The following is a 22,430-nucleotide window of genomic DNA, read 5'->3' on the forward strand; positions in this document are numbered from 1 at the left end:
GATCACAGGGGAGGGAGGGATTTATGTTCTGGTTAAGAACGCTGCATTGTTGTGACTCTCATGTTCATAAATGCTCATTTATTAGGATGTTGGATAAAAGAGGCTGATTGGGCTTTTTCTTCTCACTTAGTTCCAGGTGACTTCCTTGACTCTGTTGGCACAACTTCATGAAATTTAACAGCCCTACAACCCACCAGTACTCCCCAGGTGCCCTGTCCTTGCACAGTCTGTTTTCTTACTTGGTTAGACCTTAGCTATTTCAAGGCTGTACTTCATTTAAACACAATGTGAGAACTCATATATATCATCCTCTCAGATGAAGAACTGGCACACAAGAATGCTGCAATCTGAAGGATTTGGACAGATGGGCTTTGCTACGATGTGTGTTTTGAAGCTGGTGCTTGTGTTTAGGTATGTGTGTGTGTCTGTGTCTCTGTGTGTGTGTCTGTGTGCTCAGTCTGAGAAGCAGACTCTCATTGTTAAGCCCTGCACAGCCTGGAAAAGCAGCCTTGAGCAAACCTGAGACGAATGAGTCTAGGAAGAAGGAGGACATGCTCTGATGTCATGCACCTTCTGGAAAAAAATATTATAGACAAGCATGTCTACATCACAAAAACACCCAGTTTCACTATTTCTTTTCCTCAGTGGCATAACACACAGGACAGGTTTTGGCAAGGTGGCAGAAACCATAGGGATCATGACAAAAATAATCCTCATCTGAAAGCATGTAGTATAGATGGGCATTTGTCTCCTTATTAAATTAATAAAATATAGGCATTATACCCTTCAGGCACTGTCTGTGCTTCAATTCCCAGAAACCAGACTTATCTGTTCAGTGACTATTACATGGACTAGAAACATTCTTGCCCTTTCCTCGCATTAGCCCTGCAGGGAGATGCAAATATGAAGAATGTCACAAGCTTCATACTAATGTGCTAAATATTTAACATAATTAGTCATCGGAGCCCTATCCCGTTCTCCCACTGAGGTGACCAAGAGACAGATCACAGGATTAATAGTATGGTCCCTAGCCCTTGTTCTGTGATGCCACTTGACGTTGGCAGGTGTATTGGAGTCAGCAGGATAAGCAGGCAGAGGGAAAGACAAAGGGGACAGGCAGCACAGCCTGCAGTGTTGTTGCACCCTGGCTGGGGCTGACAGCTCATTTGCACAGTGTCTGGGAAGCAAGAGCCTGCTCCCCTCATCTGAGATTCTGATGAGTGGCTGGTGTCTGACACTGAAGCCCAAGAGATCCCAGACAGGTCACTGGCTTGGTGCCATGGCGAGTTCTGCCATGCAATGGAAACCACAGCAGGGAGAGGGGCCTCAAGCCCGACCTGGCTGCAGTCGGTGCATACGTGCTGGAGCAAGGTGGCTGGCAGCCACACAATCCACATCTCATCCTGTGACTGGGAATGAGTATGTGACACCACATGGTCCCAACGGGGACAGGGGATGGGGACAAGTCCCTGGGACCCATCCACCTGATGTAAAGCTATTCCTGGAAAAGAAGGAGGAAAATGTCTGGGTTTGCGCTGATATGGTTTATCTCCACTAAAGGACTTTGTCCCATACATGAACCAGAAAAGCTTTATGTGCTAGCAGCAGAGTGAAAGGGGGGCCTCCAGCAAAGACTCTGAATCATTATAGCACAGAGCTAAAAAAATCCTTTTCCCACCATCCGCTTTGTTGTAGGAAACTTCCCCTGTCCTTAAAGCCAGGGCCATTGCAGGAGTTTTATAGACTCACTTTGTGGGAATTACATATATCCCTGCAGTTATGCCAGGACTCAGCCAAAGGCATACTCTGTGCCTAAAGTAGCAAAGGTGCAGAGAGGTGGATTTCACTAAAGAATCCCAAATCACCAAGCTTGCTGGAGTTACCTTCACTGTTATTGGTAGCTGAACATGCTGGTTCATCTCGGCTTGCACATCTTCACTGAGCCACAGGCACAACCAGAAAACCTCCGTCAGGCCCCACATCTACCAGCAGATTTAAGGGTGGCTCCTAGTGCACTGACACAGTGGGGTAAGGCAAGCAGAGAGAAGGTCAGTGCTCCCAATGGGCTGACATTTAGTCCAGGTACCTAATAACCAGTAACTAGGCACAACACACATGCAAACTCTCCTTCCTCCACCACACTGCCTTGCATAAAAATATCTAGACAACTCCAGTCCCACTCAGACTGACGGAGACAGCTGCTATAGCAGAGCTTTTAATCCTGAAGCAGAGTCTGTTGTCACTGACTCTTGCTTTAGATCTTATTGTGTTGGACAAGCAGTCCTAGACCTTAATTACATATATTGCCCTCCCCACAAAACCAGACAGACTAGACTGGAGTCAGACGAAGCACACTGCTTAAGCCAGGGACCACCTGGCTGTAACTTCATCTAGGTGACAGCATATGCCTTTGTGACTCCCTCTGAAAGGTTGAAACATCAAGCAAGCTCCCAGAGGTAAAGTGAGGATTTGTAAACAGCAAGAAATTAGATATGCACAGTTCTGCGAAGGAATTTATTGTTCCTTCTCCTTTCAGAGACTGAATTATTTTGGCTTTGTCCTGACCAAAGACACAGCAGATCATGCTGGTTCACGATTGATTTTTAAGGGAGCTGGTGGCTCCTCCACTGTCTCCACTGCACACAGTGTAGCAGGGAGTACCTTGAACTAGGTCCTGCTAGTAGCTCCTGTTACTGAGCACCTCATTTTTCTTCCTTGTGCTTGCCCTCACACTGTCTCTGTGAGATAAGGTGCATTATTTTCTCTACAGCAAAAAGAGCAGCTGTGTCACTTCCATGCATTTCCCCTAGCCACAAGCCCCTGGTGTTGGGATGGGGAGAGGGCGACAAGCAGAGGGAGGCATCTTGCCATTATGTCTGTCCCTTAAGGTCCCCCACAGGATGTGGGTGTACATCTGTAAACACAGTGCAGCATGCACTGCAGATGCACCTCAGCAAAAAATCAAAAGGCTGCAAAGACCAGAGTTTGGGTCTTCAGAGCATATGCTGCCATCACAGCCTTCCACCTGAGCTGATCATCTCTCCTTTCCAGTGTCTGGAGAGAGCAATGCTGTGCATTGCTGCTGGGAGCCAAGGCTGCTTGCACATGCCACCTCCCCATAAATGAACAAGGGACCTTCCCTCACCATATTCCCCCAGCACAGCAGTGGCCACGACCTTTAGTCAGGGAGCGTTTCTCTCAGCACCAAGGCACTGAGCTGAGGCTGCTGTCTTGTGCTGTGAGGTCCAGTAATCAGGTCATGTCCCCATGGTGACATCTGAGTGCCCCGAATCCCTGGCTAAGACAAGCAGCCACATGTTGCTGTGGTCATGGACTGACAGTGCAGGTTTCTCTGCAGCCAGATGTGTATGCAAAACACCTTTCCACTTTCTCCTTCTCCCCTAGTTCTCATTGGGGTGTTTGTACAGCCAGGAGCAAACACACAACTCTGGTGCAGGGATTTTTATTTTCTGAGAAACACATATTTCACTTCCCAGGGCAACAGACCTTCAGACGCATAGTGGCGGCTGCTAGAAGCCTACAGATCACAGGGACTACTGCTCTTTATAGTTTTGCTAATGCAAGTTTAACAACTAAACCCTCCAGAGCTGGCAGGCACTGGAGACTGGCTGCATTCACCCCCACAAAGCAAGGTAACACTGTGCTGGCAGCTCTCCACAGTAACCTGCTAACAGTCTCACCTGTGGGAGGAATGGGATGTTGTGTCCCTGCTTCCCATTCTTACATCTCTCATTTGAGTCATCCTTCACTCATTCACCACACTCAGTCCTTCCCTTGATCCTCCACATCCCTTCATCTTTGGCCATGCCATTTGCCTCTCCGATGAGACTGAGTTTCAGGGAGAGAGAGAGAAAGGTTGAAGCTCACAGATAACCCCTAATGTTATTGTTCCTAAGAAAGCAGAATATTTCTTTTGTATACATGAAGCCAGGAAATGACAGTTTATCATGGATATCACTCTGAGTGCCTCTATGCTGCCTGGAGTGACTCTTGGCCTCTCATCAAAGCTTTCCCACACACCAGAGATGGCCAATTGTGAGATGTCCAAAATAGCGCTGGGGAAAGATGCGTGGCCAGGCCCTCCTTTGTGGTGTTCCTTTGTGCGTATGTGCTAACCCTGGAAACCGAACTCCTTGTACTTGCTGGCCATATCATTTCGGAACAGCTCCAGAGCCTTCTTCATTGCAGCCTGGGCATCAGCCCCAAAGTCTGCAGCGTGTTTTTCAGCAAGGACCTTGATAATGACTTCAGAAATGAACTGTGAGGAAGGAAAGAGAGAAAGAAAAACTGAAGGGACACTCAAGGTTTATTTTCAGAAAAGCCAGACTAAGAAATAGGTTGCAGAGCCTGGAAATATCTCTGAGTTAATTCAGTAGGCCTTCCTGCAGCCTCTGGAGAGACAGTGAGGTCTAGTATGCAAGGAGTCCGGGCTAGGCAGAAGCACTGGGCTCTATTCCTAGCTCTGACGCTGATCTGCTTCATGACCTTGAGTAGACCATGGCCCTTTCCACTTTTTGTCGGTCTCATCCATTAAGACTGCAAATTCATGCCCTGTGTTTGTATAACACTTAGTTTTATGGGTCTTGGTCTCCAGTGGATCCTCCAGGGCTTACTCTAAAATTGTACGTCCCTTGTGTCCAGTCACTGACAGTCCTTATGTAATGCAGTTTCCCAGGCATGCATAGGCTGCACGGGCTGGCTTATTGTTGTCAAGGGTTGGTCAGACTGTGTTTGGGTGTTTGGAATGGGAAATCTAAACTTGGATATTCACATACAATTTGCATACCATGAGCCCTTTCTGTGCCTCCTCCTACTTGTACACGCAGACCCTGGACTTGAAGGAGAGCTCACTGAAGTCCAACTAGTCATCAATAAATGAAAGCCCAACTCTCACACAGCTGTCTTGCACACATTCACTACAGATCAGACACAGAGACTCTCTGCCCTTTTCCATACCTCCAGATATTTGACAGGGATTTTGTGCTTGGTTGCATGGGTCTGAGCCAGGGGCTTCAGCTCGGCCTCATGATTACCCTTTGCCTTCAGGATTTTGCCCAGCTGGGTAAGAACAGTAGTTCCATGTTTCTTCAGCTCTTCAGAGCCCTTCATCGCATCAGGGGTCTTCAGACCTTTGAACTTTTCAAAGCGATCAAGGGTCTCAGGATGGTCCTGAAAGAGTCTGTGGACAAAAGCAGAGGGGCTTTGGAGAGGAGAAGCTCCTGACATATCTCCCTTTGCGTACTCAATCGACTTTAATCCCATCTTCTTACTCATTTCCTAAGATGATCACCACTGTCTATTTCCATTCCCTCCAGTCGAGACACCACTCTAAACATGCCTAACTAGAGCAACAGAGGAAGTGTCTGTATTTTTTCCATACAGTTCTGATAACTCTTTGGCACCCATCCCCTGGATTATGTCTCTTTTAAGACAGAGACAAGAGCCAAGGCTAGTCATGATACTGAGAGGTGAGTTCTTGTATTCATGTGAAGGAAAACCTAAAGCAAACAAAACTGCCTGTCTTCATCAATTTACTGTTGCTGGAGAGCCAACTTATAGACCCCTGCCTCTCACACAAACTCTCTTATCAGCCCATGATTTGTTGGCCAGGAAATGAGAGGTCTACAAGCTTCCCATAGAAAGGAAAAAAAAAAAAAAGGAAAAAAAAAAAGGGAACAGCCCCCAACCTCAGGTCCCTTATACCTAGAGGTCATGTGTTCTTGATTGTCATCTGGATGGGAGAGTTTACTGTGCCCCTAAACCCTATGATTACAGAAATGGAGGAATTTGGTTCCTGACCTTTTTTCACACCCTCTCTCCTCCCTCAGAAACTCCTTGGAGGAGACCAGTTTTGGCAGGGGAGCGCAAAGTCACAGGGTGACATCTATTTATTTAATGCCATGCTCTACTCTGGGATACTTGTAAGAAAAATGGTACTACATTTCCATTGGGAACTGCTTTTACTAGCATGTGGCAAATTCAGAGCCAAAGTAGCCACCTCAGAGATGGATGGGTGAGGATGGCTCAGGTTCCTGCTATCCCTCCAGCACGCCTGCTCTGGACCACAAGAGGGGAAAGCCATCACATTTCCACCCACTCCATTCCTTTCCCTTCAAACGGCAGCTGATCTGGAACATGATAAAGCAGGTAAGGAAAACAGCCCCCTTCTCTGGCTCATCTTTGATAACAGCTGTTTTTCACAGCTTTGCAGTAGATATGCCTGGAGGTGTGGGCTCCTTGCCTTAGCCATGCTTAGGGTAGAAAATCCCCCAAGCAGGTGCCAGATCCCCACTACTCTGCTCAGTGTCTGTACCCTTCCAGCACATTTGGATGTGCACAGTCTTAGAGGAGAGCTGAAGAGAATCTCCTCAAAGTCTGCATTATCTCTGGTCTTAAGGGACAAGCTAGGCTCCAGTGTCCACCTAATGTTCTTTCCCACTTTGCAGTATCTGGGGTGTTCACCACTCCGAGTGCCAGGATCACAAGGACAACATGGAGGATAGGGTCCTCTCAGTTGGAGACCTCAGCAGCACATCTGACACTGGAATAATGGAGAAGGGAAGTAAGGGGAAGGATGTGCCTCATTTCATACTTAGACCTCAAATTCAACGTGACGTAGTGGACAAGTGTTATTGCACGGATTTCTGGCCAAAAAGCAGGATGGGCAGGGCTCTGCCAGGTGAGACAAAGTTGGGGAGTGGGAAACTCTCAGGTACTTTGCAGTTAATTTTACTGAAATAGATTCCAAGAAAATTGCCCCAGAGGTGATGTTCCTCTCTTTTCATTCCTTCTCTGCCTCCCCACATCCTTTCTGCAGAGCATCTGAAGCCCCATGACACACACTTCACTCCAGCATTTCTCACTGTAGTGCTTGGGAAATGAGGATCCAAAGCAGAGCTTGGCCACCAGAGGCAGAGAGACAAAGCACAGCCATGTGTTAAAAGCAGCACTGGTCTGCTCCTGCACCCACAGAGAGATAGAGAGACAGAAGCACAGCCAATTTACACAGTGAGTAACTTTTAACCCAAAAAATAGCAATGGAAAAACCACTACCCTACAAGAAAGACAACACCTTGTTGAAATAAACACTGACAAGCATGTCTCTCATCAAAAGCTCTCAGCTTTACTCTTAGAACTGAAGCTTCTTGCCTACCTCATTAAAATTTCATGGCCATGGCCAGCGAGGTCGGACTCCACCTTTCCCCAGACTGTCAGGACTTGCTGCCATTCCTGGTCACTGAGCCCCATGGTTCACCAAAGGCGAGTCCTGAGTGCTTCCTGCAGCCGTTTGCCTTTCACCAAAGGGTAGCTGGAGAGCTCACCCGTGGGATTTATAGCCCCTGCCCACAAACCTACACCTGTCAATCATCAGCGGGACTTCTTGCTCTCTTTCAGGCTTGTCTAACCTAATCAGCCTCCCTGTTTTTTCCTAGGAAGCTATTTTGGGTCAGGTACTATTGTGGGTACCACTAATGGCATAATTTCTGCTTCTCGTATTGGACTGGCACATGTCCCACTCTAGACAGAAAGGGCACTGCTGGAATGCTGTGCCAGGAGCCTGTCCCAGGTTCCTAAGGACGCAGAGACAGTGTCAAGCTTTATGGCAGGAGATGTCTGAAGAGCACAGTCATCTGCAAGGCCACCCTGCCTCCCTCTCCCCTGGCCTGCCAAGGGCAGGCAGGAGAAAAGGCCAGGACAGCCAGTAGCATTGACTCCATCACTCCAAAGGCCTTTCCTTTCCCATATGATTTCACCATCCTTTTCTCCTGGGATAACACACCACTTGTGACGTGCCCTTAAGAGATAACCATATTCAAAGCAGCCCAGTCATTTCCCCACCTGCTGCAGGAGGAATGAAGGGATAAAAGCTGTATGGGAGCCAGTTCCCCCACATCTGCCTGCCAGGATCCTGCTGCCTGCTTTTCTGGGAAACACCTAGGATTAGCTGATGGCTGAGTCTGAATATTGGAGCCAAGAGATGTACAACTGCACCAGAAAAGTAATTTGCAGCAGACCAGAGACACGAGGACAGAGCAAAGCTACGTTCAACACCCACCCAATCAGCAGTTCTGCTCTCTGGCTACTTCTGTCAAGCCAAACAAATTTCAGTGTAGGAAGGAAAAGCCACTGAGCTGACAAACCATGTGGATATGCTTTGGGAGGGCTCCCAGGCTTTCTCCTATCTCCCTGTCAGGATTGGTAATGGCCTGGCACACCAGTGGGTTGACTGGTCCTTTCCAGGGGTGGCTGCAGTCAGAGCACAGCCTGATAACAAAGGCCAGTACTGCTGTCCTGAACCATGCACCTGCCTCTGGATGTTTCCAAGGAGAAAGCAGCTAAGAAATATCAACCAGAGGCCGAAGACGCCTACCTTGGAATTTAGGAGAAGAGCATTCAACCCCACAGTGTCTACCACAATGCTGCAGGACCTGAGTTTCATCAGTGCCTCTGCACTCTTCCACTCGCTACAAGTTCCCTGCTCCAGCCTTGCAAGGGGAGAGAAGTGCCCACATAAAATGGTAATTGGGCAGCAAGGATGATGGAGGCACAGAGCCTCACATGACTTGGAAACACAGAGATTTAAAGGGAATGTTGTGGGTAAGAAGGGTAGCAAAAGCTCAGTGGAGATGTCAGCTGGCATCCAAGCCTCGAGGTAAGGACATTTTGGCCATTACATATTGCAAGCCTCTGTCAGCCAAGTCAACTTGAGACTCTGAAATCCTTCCCTTCTATCTCCTCTATGTACTAGTTTGCTTCACATGCAAAAATCTACATCCAACACTTCAATTGTCTACTTCAATTATCTACTTCAATCAACACTTCAGGATTTCATTCTGATTTATCTGTGAAAACACCAGGTCACTACCAATTACCCAAACTAAGCTCAACTGATGGAATAGAGGTTAGTACTCCAACTCATTCCCTGTGCAGTTCTCCACAGCACAGGGCTGAGACAGGGGAGATGACATATCTGCAGCCTCACTGCCCATGTCCTCACAGCAGTAATGAAGCATTTGTATCCTTCCAGGCTTGGGCAGGATCCTGAACACTGACCTTACTGGTTTACACACCTTTCAGACACAACAGAAACGTGATACCGGTACATGAGAGGCTGCTGCTTATGCACCGAGCTCTGTATATTCCCCAAGCTGGAACCACACAGTTGCTATAATAACTCCATTTGAAATGGGTCGACTCTTTGCTCTCTGTTGCTTTCCCCAGGGCTGTGAAGCCGAAAGTCCTGGTATGGACATTAACATTAAATTGTCAGAATACTTAAAATGAGTATGCGATTCTATATTGCTTTTTTTATGCAAGCAAAGTAGTAATGAAATGAAATCATAAGCTCTTCTCCCTAGAGCTTAAATAAATAGTCTACAGAAATACTAGAAGTTTTATGGTGCACCAGACCACCCCTCAACCCCGCAGCCATGAAAAGGACATAACATTTTAGTATCTGCAGTCCTCTTTTCTTCCCCTTGGGGTAAAATCTATCACTTGCATAATCATCTGGATAAACACAAACCACAGAGAGCCAGCACAAGGGCTGCCTCCTTTAAAATGCACCAGGTGACTGAATAGCCTGTTTCAAGCAGCTCTGCCCACACCGGGGCCGTGCCGGCACACGTGGCTGCGTCTCCGCAGCCACACCTGGAGCACTGTCGCTAAACCAGCAGAAATGGACCTCGGATGCTTTTGGCCAGGCTTTGGGGAGCATCGCTGGCGCAATGCGGCCGCTTTCAGCCCACTGCAAAGCCCCTCGGATGGACGTGCTCCAGCAGCCCCTGCTCCAGCAGGGTGGGGTGCCCTGGGTGACTGGGGACCCTCCCCAGCCCGGCCCGGAGGTGCCGCGGCTCCGGCCCCGTGGGCCAGGGCTTGCTGCCACCTCGTGGCCACGGGAGACCGAGCCGCGGGCACCGGGGGATGCGTCCCAGCCCTCTCATTCCGGGGCTAGGAAGGTGACCCCGGGGCAGGCAGGGCTGCAGCGCTGTGTGCAGATCTTTTGCAATGGGCTCATGTAGAGACATCGTTATTCCTTGGTCACTTGGGATGCTGTGCCTTCCCCCCTGTCCCCCAGCCTTGATATTGCAGAGGGCTGGAGTGGTGGCATGGGAACAGAGGAAGATCCCATGGGACAGCAGTGAAGCCACAGCTGAGACTCAAGGTATTGCCGCGAGGAGAAATACTGTTCTAGAGACTTCATGGGTCTTGTTTCTACCCAAAAATGCTACGAAAAGGTGCTTAGGAAAGGTCTCCCCACCTAACAGGCTCAGCAGGCAGGTAAAGAGCCATCTCTGGCAGAACAGTGGGTGCAATCCCACCTGTGCCTTGCTCCACCCTCCACAGCTGGCAAACCTTTCTACAGGTATTAATTAATTTAGACTATGCCACAATTCCATGGACAGAAAAGCCACTTGTCCTCCCCTTTGATGGGGGATGAAAGAAGTTCTATGACTTGCTTGAGTCCACAGACACCAGTGAAAGAGCAGGGATTGACTCTTGGGTATAGTTTCAGCAACACCAGCTGCTTTGGGGCTATTACTCTGAGGCTCAGTCACCCAGGTAGAGCTGGGGGACACGGAGAAACACACACCAGCCACAGGGATGGACCAGATCTAAGTTTGCTTGGCCATATTCAATTTTTTTTCCTAGAGTATCACTGTTGTGAAGAGAGAAATCTAACCCCGGGCTGGAAAATGAGTGTTGGAGAGCCCAGCAGTCCCTCACACTGGTGGTTAAGAGAACAAATTTCTAGCTCTGTTTCCTCTGCAGCCAGACCTGCTGCAAATGGGGAAATGGGCACCCAAGAGAGAGGCACTGGCAGAAATCACAGATTTCTTTTTCATTTGAAGTAAGTTTGTGAAATAAATTTTCCAGAAAGAAAGAGACAGAGATGTTCCAAAATCCAGCCCGCCTTCAAGAAACAAACTAAACCATCTTGTGTGCTTACACAGCAAAATGTCTCAGAGGAACAAACAGATATTTTGATCAATTTTTTTTTTCTTTTCAATGAGCTATTTTTTTCCCCACAACACAATTTTTAAAAAGCCCTGAGAGCAGCCAAGGGTCCCATGGCTGGGAGCGGTGATGACAGCAGCCCCAGCTCTGCTGCGAGCCTGGGTTGTATAAAGAGTGACATGACGTAAGTAACACACACTGCTGTGGTCAGGGGGAGGCTGGCACTCCAAAAAAGCCAGGAATATTATATAACAACAACTTACATAATTACCTCTTGCATAATGCCAGGGAAAAGGCCCTCCGTAACGCAGCTGTGGTTTCTATGGCATTTTGCTGAAATACAGCTTCTTCTGAGAGACTCATTTGTGCTTTGTTTCAGGAGCCTGCAGCTCAGTCCGTGCAGACAGACAGGTGAGAGTCCTGCACTCACAGCAGCTTGAGCTGGAGAGGTGAGGGATACAGTAATGGGATCTTTCAGCAGGGCAAGAGCATTGGCTTTTGGGCAGCCCTGCCATTGACTTCAACACTCTGAGAAGCAGAAGACTGTCACGTAAGAGCACCATCTGAAACTGTGAGTGTAGTGTAGCCTCCGCTGCTTGTAGGAAATGAGGTAGAGTCTAACCGATGATGGCAGTGGCCAAATCCCATTCCAGGCTCACTCCTCTCTTCCCCTTGTTCTTAGACGCTATTCTTAGCAATGCCTCCAGGCAGGGCTCCTGTACACTGATGGGTTTCAGCAGCTGAGAGGTGACCTGACCTGCTTGCTTAAAAGGAAGAGGAAGGACTAGGAGCAGAAGATTTCAGCATCAGGACAAGATTTGGGCTGTGAGTTTGCAGAGCTGTGCTATGTGCTTACCAGTGTCTCGGCATGGATTCTCTCCAGGATCAAGCCCTGTGCCATAAAGTCAGAGGTAGCTTTTACCTCCACTCCAGTGCTCACAGAACCCAGCCTTTAGTGACTATCAGACATAACACAGGCATGACCCACAGCTCCTGTGCAATTATTGAGGCATCTTACAGTGTGTGTTAACTCTGCACAGCACCTGGGAAAAATGTTAATCTCGGCTAAACAAGACACTTCTTGCACACCAGTGCTTGCATTCAGTGGGAGAATGTGTGGGAAAGCAGAAGGGCAATCCAGGACAAGAATATTTAGGCTACAATACAGAAACTGAGGCTGTCTCTGAGGCTGCAGCAGCTCTCTCTGGGGAAGGACTGAGGATTTTGGTGGGAAACTGTGAGTGCAGTTTAAGAAGGGAAGAGTATGATTAGAGAACAGCAGACAGATTTTAAAGCCTCACTCACCCAGGAACAAAAGGAGGAAATTATTTTTTAGAGGTAAGAACATGGGTTATGCCAGTGCAACCCTGGAGATCTCCAGGAGTCAGTGGGAAATGTGGCATGCAACAGTCTCTTCAGGTGGATTAGACTTTGTAACACCATGCTGGCACTCAAGAGTTTGTGTACTACCCTTTGAAACACTAAAGCAAGAGAGGAATTCCTCTCTCATCCCTCGTCATCAATAAAATATTGTAACTAGAGCCTGCTGAAGGACAACTGAGAAAGGCAGGGCCACAAAAACACATATGGGCAGAAAAGGTCAAGCAATCAGCCTGCATTCAGTATTGAGTGCCTGCCACCCTGAGCTCTGCAGCTCAGAGCTACTCACAGGAAGCTGCAACAGAGACATTTACAACGTGGCTAAGGCTGGGATTTAGTGATAGGTTTAATGAAATCCAGGCAGCTGGAAGGAGTGGGTCTCCACTCCATGTCTTATTCCAGAGAATGTCCTAACTCTCCTCTTCCCAGTGCCTTGGGCATATGGGTGGTGCCTTGCAAGGTTCCTAGGTGCTGCTGGAGAGGTGCTCACCCATGTGCCTGCAAAGGCAGCAGCAAGTGCAGCATGGCCAAGACCAGAGCGAGAGCAGGCTCAGCACTGACAGAGCTGAGCCACCGTGCAAACAAGTGCCCTGTGAGCAGCCCTCCCTTCCTTGGGACACACCAACAGCCATGCCCAGAGTCTGAAGGGAGCCAGCAACAATAAATAATTCCTCCTGGCTGAGCTGCTTCTCAAGGAAGAGGAGGCACTGGGCCTCAGCACACAGTGCACAGCTTAGCTGTGGGCTCTCAGCCTCTCAAAAAAAGATCGGGAGAGCTCATCACTACATGGTAAAATTGGGTGATACAGCTACAAATTTCCTTCTCAGTCCACTGGGCAGGCAACGGCCCTCAAGCTACCAGCACTTAATATCAGGCTGTGCATGTGTTTAAATTGGATTTGGAGGCAATGACAGCAGATCCTCCCCCACCCCACGATGCCCGTGCAGTTCATTATGAGGGCTTCAAATGAGCTGGATTAAGGAACTGGTCTGAGTTTAAGTAACTGTGTTTATCTTTTGAAGAGTGTATTTTTGAAGCCAGATAAATTCTGTGGACTGGTTTGTCAGACAGCTGGACCTACACACACTGGTGGTGGTGACAGGCAGGCAGAGCTACTTACACAGGCATCCTTTGTGGAAGGAACACCCATGGAGCCATCCTCCAAAACCCCAGGCAGCAATGTCTAACTAGTGGAACAGCACATACAGATTAGGGTTTCCCTTTGCCTGAGTTTCATGGGGTGAAAAGAGAGAAAAAAGACTCATGTTTTCATTTCCTGTGCCTGCAAAACAGCCTCTCATCCACAAAGCACGGATCCTCTGCGAGATAAGAGCCCGTGGGGAAGCCAAGATCTACCCCTCATTTTTATTGATGTTTACACTTGCCTTTTAATGAGCTCCAGCAGGTTCTTGCTTCCAGCTGCAGTTGGCCCTTTTCAAAGTTCAAGGTCTCATTTTGCATTATCGTTCCAACGCCAAGTGCACCCTTAGGGAGGAGAGGAGCAACCAGGAGTTCTTCTCTTCTGAGAAGCAGCACCAGTTTAAGCAGCCCCTAATCCAGTAGTGCTTTCTGTGCTCTGCTGGTCTTACCAGGAACTCCTGCAGGAAAACTGATCCCACTGAAAAAAAAATACTTGGCAAAATAATCACAGTTTTCTTCAAGCAGATCAGCACTGGGCAGCAGTGAGCACCCTAAGCATAGCACCTGTGGCCTGGCTGCCTGAGAAGAACATTTACCACTCAGTTGGGGTGGGGTCTCTGTTCTGCATCTTTTCCCTGTTGTTTCCTTTGCTGTGTTTGCAAACAGATCTTTTGCCCTGACCACTTCATGGTCCTGCTGGCAACACAACCACAGTGCTGGGGCCTGCTGCTGGCTGCAAGATACTGGCACAAAAAATACAAATACTAGAAGATTTCACCTCTGCTGAGAATCCTGATCCAGTGGTTCCTTAGGTAGTGGTGCAGGTGTAACACAGCAGCTCTGCCAAATGCTCAGCCTGACCAACCCTTCCAGCTCTTTGGGGTCTGGGGTTGCATATACACATGTCCCAGGCTGGGCATCTTTGGAAAGCTCACCTGTAACCATCTAACATACACAGGATTCATGGACAGCTATCTCATCTACCCTCTTCCCCCAACAACACTAGTGGCAGGTGCCCAGAGAAGGTGTAAGAAGCAGGAACAGCTCTATTCCATCACAGCAGCTTGAGGCTAAAGGACTTCCCAAGGTTATATTTGCATGCTTGCATTTAACAGCCATAGGCAGAATTCTTCATGAATTCATAATTTTTGTTAATCCTCTTATACATGCTCCCCAAAATATACTTCAGACATGGCTGCAGCCTTACTAAGTCAAACTGTTTAAAACAACCTGCTGACTTAGTGACTTTGCAGAAGATCAGCCAATGCACAAAGACAAAAATCTGATAATCACTTTCTAACCATTCACAAACAGCTTTAAGGCATGCTCATCCGAAAAAAAAACCAAACCAACAATAAAAATGAAGCTTCATTACCCTCAAAGATCTCTGCACATGCAGGGGTCCCATCTCTCATGCCTTTTTAATTGTGAGTTCCCCAAACAACATGTTTGGGTTTTTTTTGATCTTCCTCCTCCTGCTAAGTGCTCCAGTGTTGGTGGCACAGCTGGTTGGATCCAGCTGGTCTGTGGCAGCATCTGTCTGGAAATTGCTTATCTTAGCCTGCGGTCCTTTTATTTCCTTCCCCATCAGCTGCAGCAGAGATTTCACTCCACGTGGTGAATTTCACTCTGCTCTAAATGAATTCATGCTCCTTCTCTGTGTTTCAGTGCTAATTTTGTGACTTGCCTATGAGTTTACAGCAAGGGCCAAATTACACTGGATTTATTATCCTCCTAAGCAGATGGCCAGCATTTATGTGCTGCTCTTGTAGACCTGCAGCTCATGGAGCTGAGAGAGGGATGCTGGCCCTCACAGAAAGACATACAGGGCCTCATCTAATCATTGGGGCAGAGAGGGTCCAAATCATAAAAAAAAAAAAAAAGTCAAGGACACACTGGGACCACAGACCAAAAAATCAGGAAAAGAAATATGACTGCAGGTAACCAGATAAAACAGGCAGGACTTTTGTGTCAAAAAAGTGTAATACAAATGCCTCATCCATGAGCACAGTCTGGGCTGAGAGAGAATCTTTGGGGCAGGGGAGGAATTCAGATGGAAATTCAGATGGAAACTGGTAAGTTTTGACTTGTTTGGTTTTTTAAACAAACTAAAGACTGATTTGAGCAAAGTGAGAGGAAAGCAGAAAAGTGAAGTCCTGGCCAGTCTGACCTGCAAAGAGTTAGTGTGGGAAGTCATTGATTCCATATCTGCTGCTCCCTTTTCATGGGTCCTGCTTTCAGCTGTTTCATTTTGCAGAGAGTAGTGCCTCTCACCTGGTGAGTGATAAGCATGACGCCAAGGCACTCCAGGTGCTGGCTCTGCAGCTCAGGCCACCCTGAGTGTTCAATAGAGGAGTTATGAACCATTTCATTGGGATGAAGCCAGCAGAGGTGCAGGGCAGCTGGCAGGCCCAGCAGCTACCAGACTACACAAAGCAGAGGGAAATGCCCACAAGAGGGAGAGTTGGTGCCACTCTCCACTGTGATTCTGTGCAAACGGCACTTCCCAGCCTAGCAACTCTAAGAGCCCATTCCCCTTGCTTCACTTCTCCCAACAGAAATGTATTCCTCTCCTGGAGATTCCCTTTTCCATGGTATTTCCCCTCCTCCTCTTTCTCCACGACTGGTATTTCATCTTCTTCCTGTGGGGTAAGCCCAAAGGCCCCACCGTGTGGGTGCCAGACGCAGTGCCATCGGAAAGGCACCGTGACTGAGATGATTTCTCTGCTCTCACTGCTGTTCTGCTTTTTCCTCCCACTCACATTGTGCTGTGTTGGGAGGGCACCCCTGCACCAGCCTCAGCACAGGCAGCCCCCCCTTTTGCCCAGCTCATCACTCGGAGGTGGCACCCCTGGTCACTACCTTCCATGGACACACATGGAAAATACCATTTCTGCTGGGCTTTGCTCAGCCTTAACACTCCAAGCCTAAAACAGGCTCCACTAGGGCACGGGATTTTCAGTCCATTTTCCAAAAACAGTTGATGGCTACCAGCAACAGGATCCTAGAAGTCTCTGAGCTTCTGCAGGGCAAAGCTTAATGTGAAGAATTACCAGGAAACACTGGTGATGTGGGAATAGCCACTCTGCAAGCCTCTGTGGCTGAAAGTGCTCCATGGTGCTGGAAAAGCAAAAGCACCAGCAGGACATTTCTTGTGGGATCATCCCATCAGTCCCACAAACAGTATCCCTATGCTCCCAAGTCCAGAAACTATCAAGCAACGTTCTGATGATTTTGGCTGGTGACTTAGCTATGTGACTGTAACACAGCTCATAGCATTCCTGGGGCAGTTTCTTAACCTGAAACCTTGGAGAAATGCCTTCAGAGGAGATCTACATGAACCACATTACCAGAATCACCACAAGACCCCCAAGCATGGCACATCTTGGCCATCATGAGCCTCCAGCTGCCAGAACAAAGCAGGCTAACAGGTTCCCTCTGCAGAGAGGGATTTTCTGCCTGAGGGAAAACGACATGGACACTTCTTCTGAAGCACATTGTGCCTGCTGGCATTAACATGTCAGGCATTGCACACAAAGCTGCCCTGGAAAGCAGCATGGACACAAAATCACAGGAGCCCCTAAGCGTGATCAGTGGCCAAGGAGCTCACCACAGTGGTGAGCACAGTCCATATCCCAGCTGGGGACACTGGGCAGGGAGGCCAAGGAGATTTATCAGCACAACCACAGGATCTGCCTTGCAGGACACCCACACTGCTGTGCAAGATGGTGCACATTGACAGGGAGGAATGAAATGCAAAAAGGAAAGAGAGATGCCCCCAAGATGATCCAAGGGATGGAGCACCTCTCCTATGAGGAAAGGCTGAGAATAGGGTTTGGTCAGCTGGGAATAGAGAAGACCTAGGGTGACCTAATAAGATCCTTCCACCAGTACCTGAAGGAAGCCTACATGTAAGATGGGGAGAAATTTTGTGCAGGGCTCACAGTGACATGGGGGAATAGATTCAAACTGAAAGAGTAAGTTTAGGTTAGATAACAGGAAAAATGCCTTACTGTGAGGGAGTGAGGCATAGGAACAGGTTGCCCAGAGAACTTATGGATCCCACATCTCTGGAAGTGTTCAAGGCCAGGCTGGATGAAGCTCTGAGTAACCTGGTCTAGTGGAAGGTATCTCTGCCCATAGCAGGGGAGCTGGAACTCCATGATCTTTAAAGTCCCTTCCAACCCAAACTATTCCATGACTTTATAATTCTCAGCCAGCTTGTTTTAAGTAAGTAGAAAATTTAATCACTCACTTCCAAATTATAGCTCTAGGACTTGGCTCATGAGCTCATGTACCCAGTTAACTTTTTAGAGCAGCTTATGGTGATCCAGCGTGTGCAGAAACCCACAGTGTGAAGAACCAGCACCTAATCCCAGCTCCTGCAGTGCATCAGAGCATCTCATTCAGCATTCCCTGCTCAGAGAGGGTTACCTGAGCAGATACAATAAGACAGCAGTGGTTCAGAAAATACGACTGTCTACTGCAAGCAGCAAGTTCTTGCTTGGCTTTAGGTATGCTGACAGGAGATAACATAGGCAAAAGGCATCAGAGGTGAGAAGGCGAAGCAGAAAAAGAAGGGCCATCCCTTGGCAGGGGTGAGGCAGTGAGGTTATTTACACAACAGCCAGTGGATATGTGTCTTATTTATACAGGATAAGAAGAATGAAAGTAGAGTTCTCTTATGTTGAGTGAGATCGTTTAATAGTACACAATTACTTCATACAGATTTAGCTAGAAGTAATTAAAAGTAAGGTTGTGCTCTGAGGCAGAGTTCCCCTGCCACTGAATTCAGGTCCAGCGGGAAGCTCGCATTTGCAGCCACTCACAAAATCAAATCCCTAAACTTCAGACATTTCGCCCAGCAGCTTAACTGTTGTGTCCTTTGAAGTTATATTTTAGGTTTAAATTTCAATCTTTATCCTCCTTTCTTACCTTTCTTTCTAGTTTGAAATCCAGAGGCAGCTTCCATCTGCTGATCTGAGTGCGCGGGTGCAGGGCAACAGGATCCCATGTTCCCCCAGCTGGGCAGCCTCAGGCAGCCAGGAGGCAGCCGTGTCACCGGCAGGGTCTTGCTCCCTGCCCTCATGCAGGGGTTCAGAAGTATACTAGGGATAGGAGGGAGATCTGCCTTGGGAGTGAAGCTTGGAAATGCTGTTTTTATCTGAAAACAAAATCAAACCATGTATACCCCCGATGCAACACAATGCCAAGGCGTCAGGAGGCTTTTGGCTTGCCGGGAACCTAAAAGAAATAGTTTCAGCCTGAGTGAGGTTGACGTAAATATTTTCTTTCTTTTTCCTTCCCTCTGAACTCACAGGTGAACCAGAAGCCACGGGTTTGGGCACCTTGGAAATAAATTTACAACATCAGCAGATGCTTTTTGAGTTCCCCAATGAAGTAAGCAACATGCTCCTTCCTTTCTATCTTCGCCCACATGTGACTGCATGAGCCTCTCTATGAAAGCACAACTTTTACTTCTCTGGCAGCAAAAAAACATGAAACCACATTTGCCCCAGTTCTCCATCATTTTTCATCTCTGCACAGCACACATGGGGTGTGCCTTGGACCAGGGGCTGTGTCAGAGATGCCTCCAGCACTGCCACACCACAACAACTGCATTGCACCCACCCTGGCAGGACCCAGACAGCATCCTGGGGGCAGGGCATTGATGGCTCCAGCGGTGAGAGCCCAGCTAGGGACACCATCACGAAGCGCTGTCAGGTGGAGACAGCATGGGCTGAAGACTTTTCCCTCACCTCCACGCACACAGCTGCAATATCCCCAGCATGTCCTGGCACAGAAACCAACAGAGCAGATTTTCACAGTGATGATCACAGGGGAAAAGAAAACCAGAAAATTTTATGAAAGCTAAACACCCACACTAGCTTTGCAGAGTTGTTTTGCTTTCCACCTGCTTATTCCCACCCACTTAGGCAACTTAATACTGACTTTTCATTCATACTTTTTTTTTTTTAAAAAAAAGCATTGGAAACAAAATGAGCTAATTACAGAGTAAATATTTAGCTTGAAATGAGCAGACAGATATTCAAAACCATTTTCTGACATGACAGATGATCTGAAAGGAGCTGTGCTGCAGGCATTGTGTGCCGATCAAACCCAATTTAAAAATACAAGGCATAGAAGCAAAAATAGACATGACCCCAAGCACACACATCCCCACACAGGCAAATGTCTCCTGTAAAATGCCACGGGTGATTTCATGGCAGCTGAACCTGGCGGCACTGGAACAGCTTCACCCACCTCTGAGGGTGCAGCCATGGTTAGCCCATGTGAACAGCATTGAAGCAACACACAAACATTGCCCTGGGCTCATCCAGCTGCTCCACTTTTGGGACCCCAGCATGGGCCCATACATTTACTGAAGACCTAAGGGAAATTCCTGTCCCCTTATGCACATGAGCTAACTTCCAGCTCTTGGGATGCTGGGTGGAATCTAAATGACTCTTGCTACTTTTGCCATACCTAAGTTATTGTGAACATTATTCTGTTCCCTCCAGAGGCCCCAGTGCCAGGCTACTCCATCACCCTTGCCAGGCTGTGTGGTCCCTCCCTTCACCTTTTGGTCAACTTTTGGACCCAATTTTTAGCATTAGCACCATGCTGATGATCCTTTGGTACTCCAGATTTCCCACCCAGGGGCTTGGTTTTTTTTGCAGGAAGCAGCTGTAAAATCAAACCACCAGTGGGCCCAGTCTGAGACTGGGTCCTGAGTTTGCCACTCTTCACTGGTCAATGACACCTGCAAGGTGAAAGAGAAGAAGCCAGTCCTGTCCCTGGTGTGGCCACAGCCCCTCAGCACTGCAGCACGGCTCTGGATCTGGAAATGGCCTCCCTGCACATGGAAAGCCAGGAAATGCCTGGGATATCACAGACCCAGGCACCTTGCTGTGGCTTTGGGAGGTGAGGGCTGGTAGCTCCCAAGCTCTGAAGCCTCTCCAGGTTGTTAGTGGAAACGCTAGTCAAAGAAAAGAGGTGTTAAAAAATGAATTGTAAAATGAAGTGGAATAATAACTGTCCTGGGTAGAGGAATCTCAGAAATGTCATGGCCTTGACTGCCCTGGCGGGTAAGACAGCTCTGGGTATTCATAGTCCTGCTGAGTCCTGCAGTGAGTCCTGGGAGGCCGGCTAGACCTGGCTTTATTGGTCCTGGTTCTCCTTTTAATTTTATCCAGATGACCAGACTACTAAAGTACCATTCAAAATGTGCCTTTCTGCTTTTTCTGCCTTGCATCGTCCTGTGTGCTCAAGCCCTGTTGTTCCCATGGGTCATTCCTTTGGGCACATTCATGGCTCTTGGTTTCTCTGACTTAAAAGATAAGATGGCAGCTTTTAAAAGCATTTGTATTTTCCCCAATGCCTGGAGTGAAACTGAGGCCAGAAACATTTCTGGGCATGAAACATGCCTCTGAGCATGTTAGGATTTTGTTCCATGAGGACTTCTTGGCTGTCAGAGGGCAGAAGCAAAGGATTTGGAAAAAGATAACTTCTGTTCTGCAGCACTCCCTGAGCAGCCACCTACCACCAAGCCAATCAGTCAGGGCAGCAGAGCAGAGCTCAGAGCTTGGGACCTGATTGTTTGCAAAGAAGAAAAGATAAGATTCATCCACTGCCTCTTCTCTCCTCCTGGCAACTCTCATTGAATTTTGGGCACAGATGCTCAGACTCAGTGCTGGTAGCTGTTCTAGAAACATGTGGCCCCAGGAGACTGATGGAGCTGCAGTGGCAGGGAGGGAATGACGTTGATACATGTGGTGAGCAAAATCTCCAGGGGTCATATCAGAGATGTACTCTACCCAGACCCAGCTCTTATTCAGGACACACTTCCTGCACACACAGGATTGCTGAGTTCTCAGCCTTGGCAGTGCCCATAAAAATGCTCCTGTTCCTCTAGAGCCTCTTAGCTGTGAGGATCCCCTGCAAGGGGGACAGGAAGTCATAAAAAGGCACAAGATTATCAATATTTCACACTTTTCCAAAGGAAACCAGAGTTAAAATCCACCATGCATCTGTGCAGCTCCAAGTAGAGCTGGACACTGCTACATCACAGGGACAAAGTGGCTCCTGGCTCTGCACCACAGCCACACAGTACATGTCCCTGGTGCAGTCACCAGCAGTGAGAGGGATGCTCAGCCAAGGTGTTTCTCAAAGGACCCCTTTGTTTTTGTCAAGATGTTTCATTTCTAGTGGACGCCTTGGGGAAAGGCAGTTGCCAGGGTCTTGCAAGCAGGATGAGGATGTGCCAGAGACAGGCAAGACTCCAGAGTATTTAGTTTTCTAAATGCACAGAACTCCCCAGTTCCCCCTGCAGTGCCAGGTCACACCTGGCCTGCAAATCACAGTGGGTTTTGTGCAGCTGCTGGGATGTCCCACCTGACACACCTCTCAGGGTGCTGTCGTGGCTCTAAGCATCCCAGGCCATTGCTGGGAGCCATTGATGGTCACCACTCCCACAATTTGAGCAGCTCTGGCCAGGCGCAAATGTGTTCAGCCCCTGGAGGGATATTTGGCTTCAGTTTCATTTTCTTTGTTTTGAGGACACCATTCCTCAGTGGAACGCAACATAAGTGAGAGCTTGAAGGCTCCAGGATCAGCCAAAGTAAAATCAGGAGGTCTGGCATCCCATCCCTGGGGTTATTTATGACCCTCCTTGCTACTAGGGATGCCTTACAGCTGCTGCCTGCATGCCGGTCTTTGGGGGGACAACCAGAGCAAGCTCCCTTAGCTCTGCACACAGGGTTTTTGCCCAGTTTTGGTGTGAGGACACTGGCTGATGGTTAGGAGGCCTTTCATGGTCCCCCACAGCTCCTGGATAACACTGGGGGCCAGTGACTTGCCAGCACAGGCCCCAGTACTTACTCATGCTGCTGTTGACAGGTACCAAATCCATAGTGCAAGAGGTATTTGAT

At 48.3% G+C, this 22,430-nt stretch overlaps 1 protein-coding gene across 1 annotated transcript; it reads right to left on the bottom strand.

The window, feature by feature from the left end:
* Window positions 1-3,447: 3,447 nt before the first annotated feature.
* Window positions 3,448-7,341, bottom strand: MB (myoglobin). The gene is made up of 3 exons (XM_068191113.1): window positions 7,175-7,341; window positions 4,978-5,200; window positions 3,448-4,279 (listed from the first exon to the last, which is right to left on the bottom strand). Exons 1-3 carry the CDS (start codon window positions 7,267-7,269, stop codon window positions 4,133-4,135), a joined length of 465 nt encoding a protein of 154 aa, XP_068047214.1. The 5' UTR covers window positions 7,270-7,341; the 3' UTR covers window positions 3,448-4,132.
* Between the last annotated feature and the right edge of the window lie 15,089 nt (window positions 7,342-22,430).

The sequence above is a fragment of the Anomalospiza imberbis genome, chromosome 5, assembly GCF_031753505.1.
Source record: "Anomalospiza imberbis isolate Cuckoo-Finch-1a 21T00152 chromosome 5, ASM3175350v1, whole genome shotgun sequence".
NCBI classification, from domain to species: domain Eukaryota; kingdom Metazoa; phylum Chordata; class Aves; order Passeriformes; family Viduidae; genus Anomalospiza; species Anomalospiza imberbis.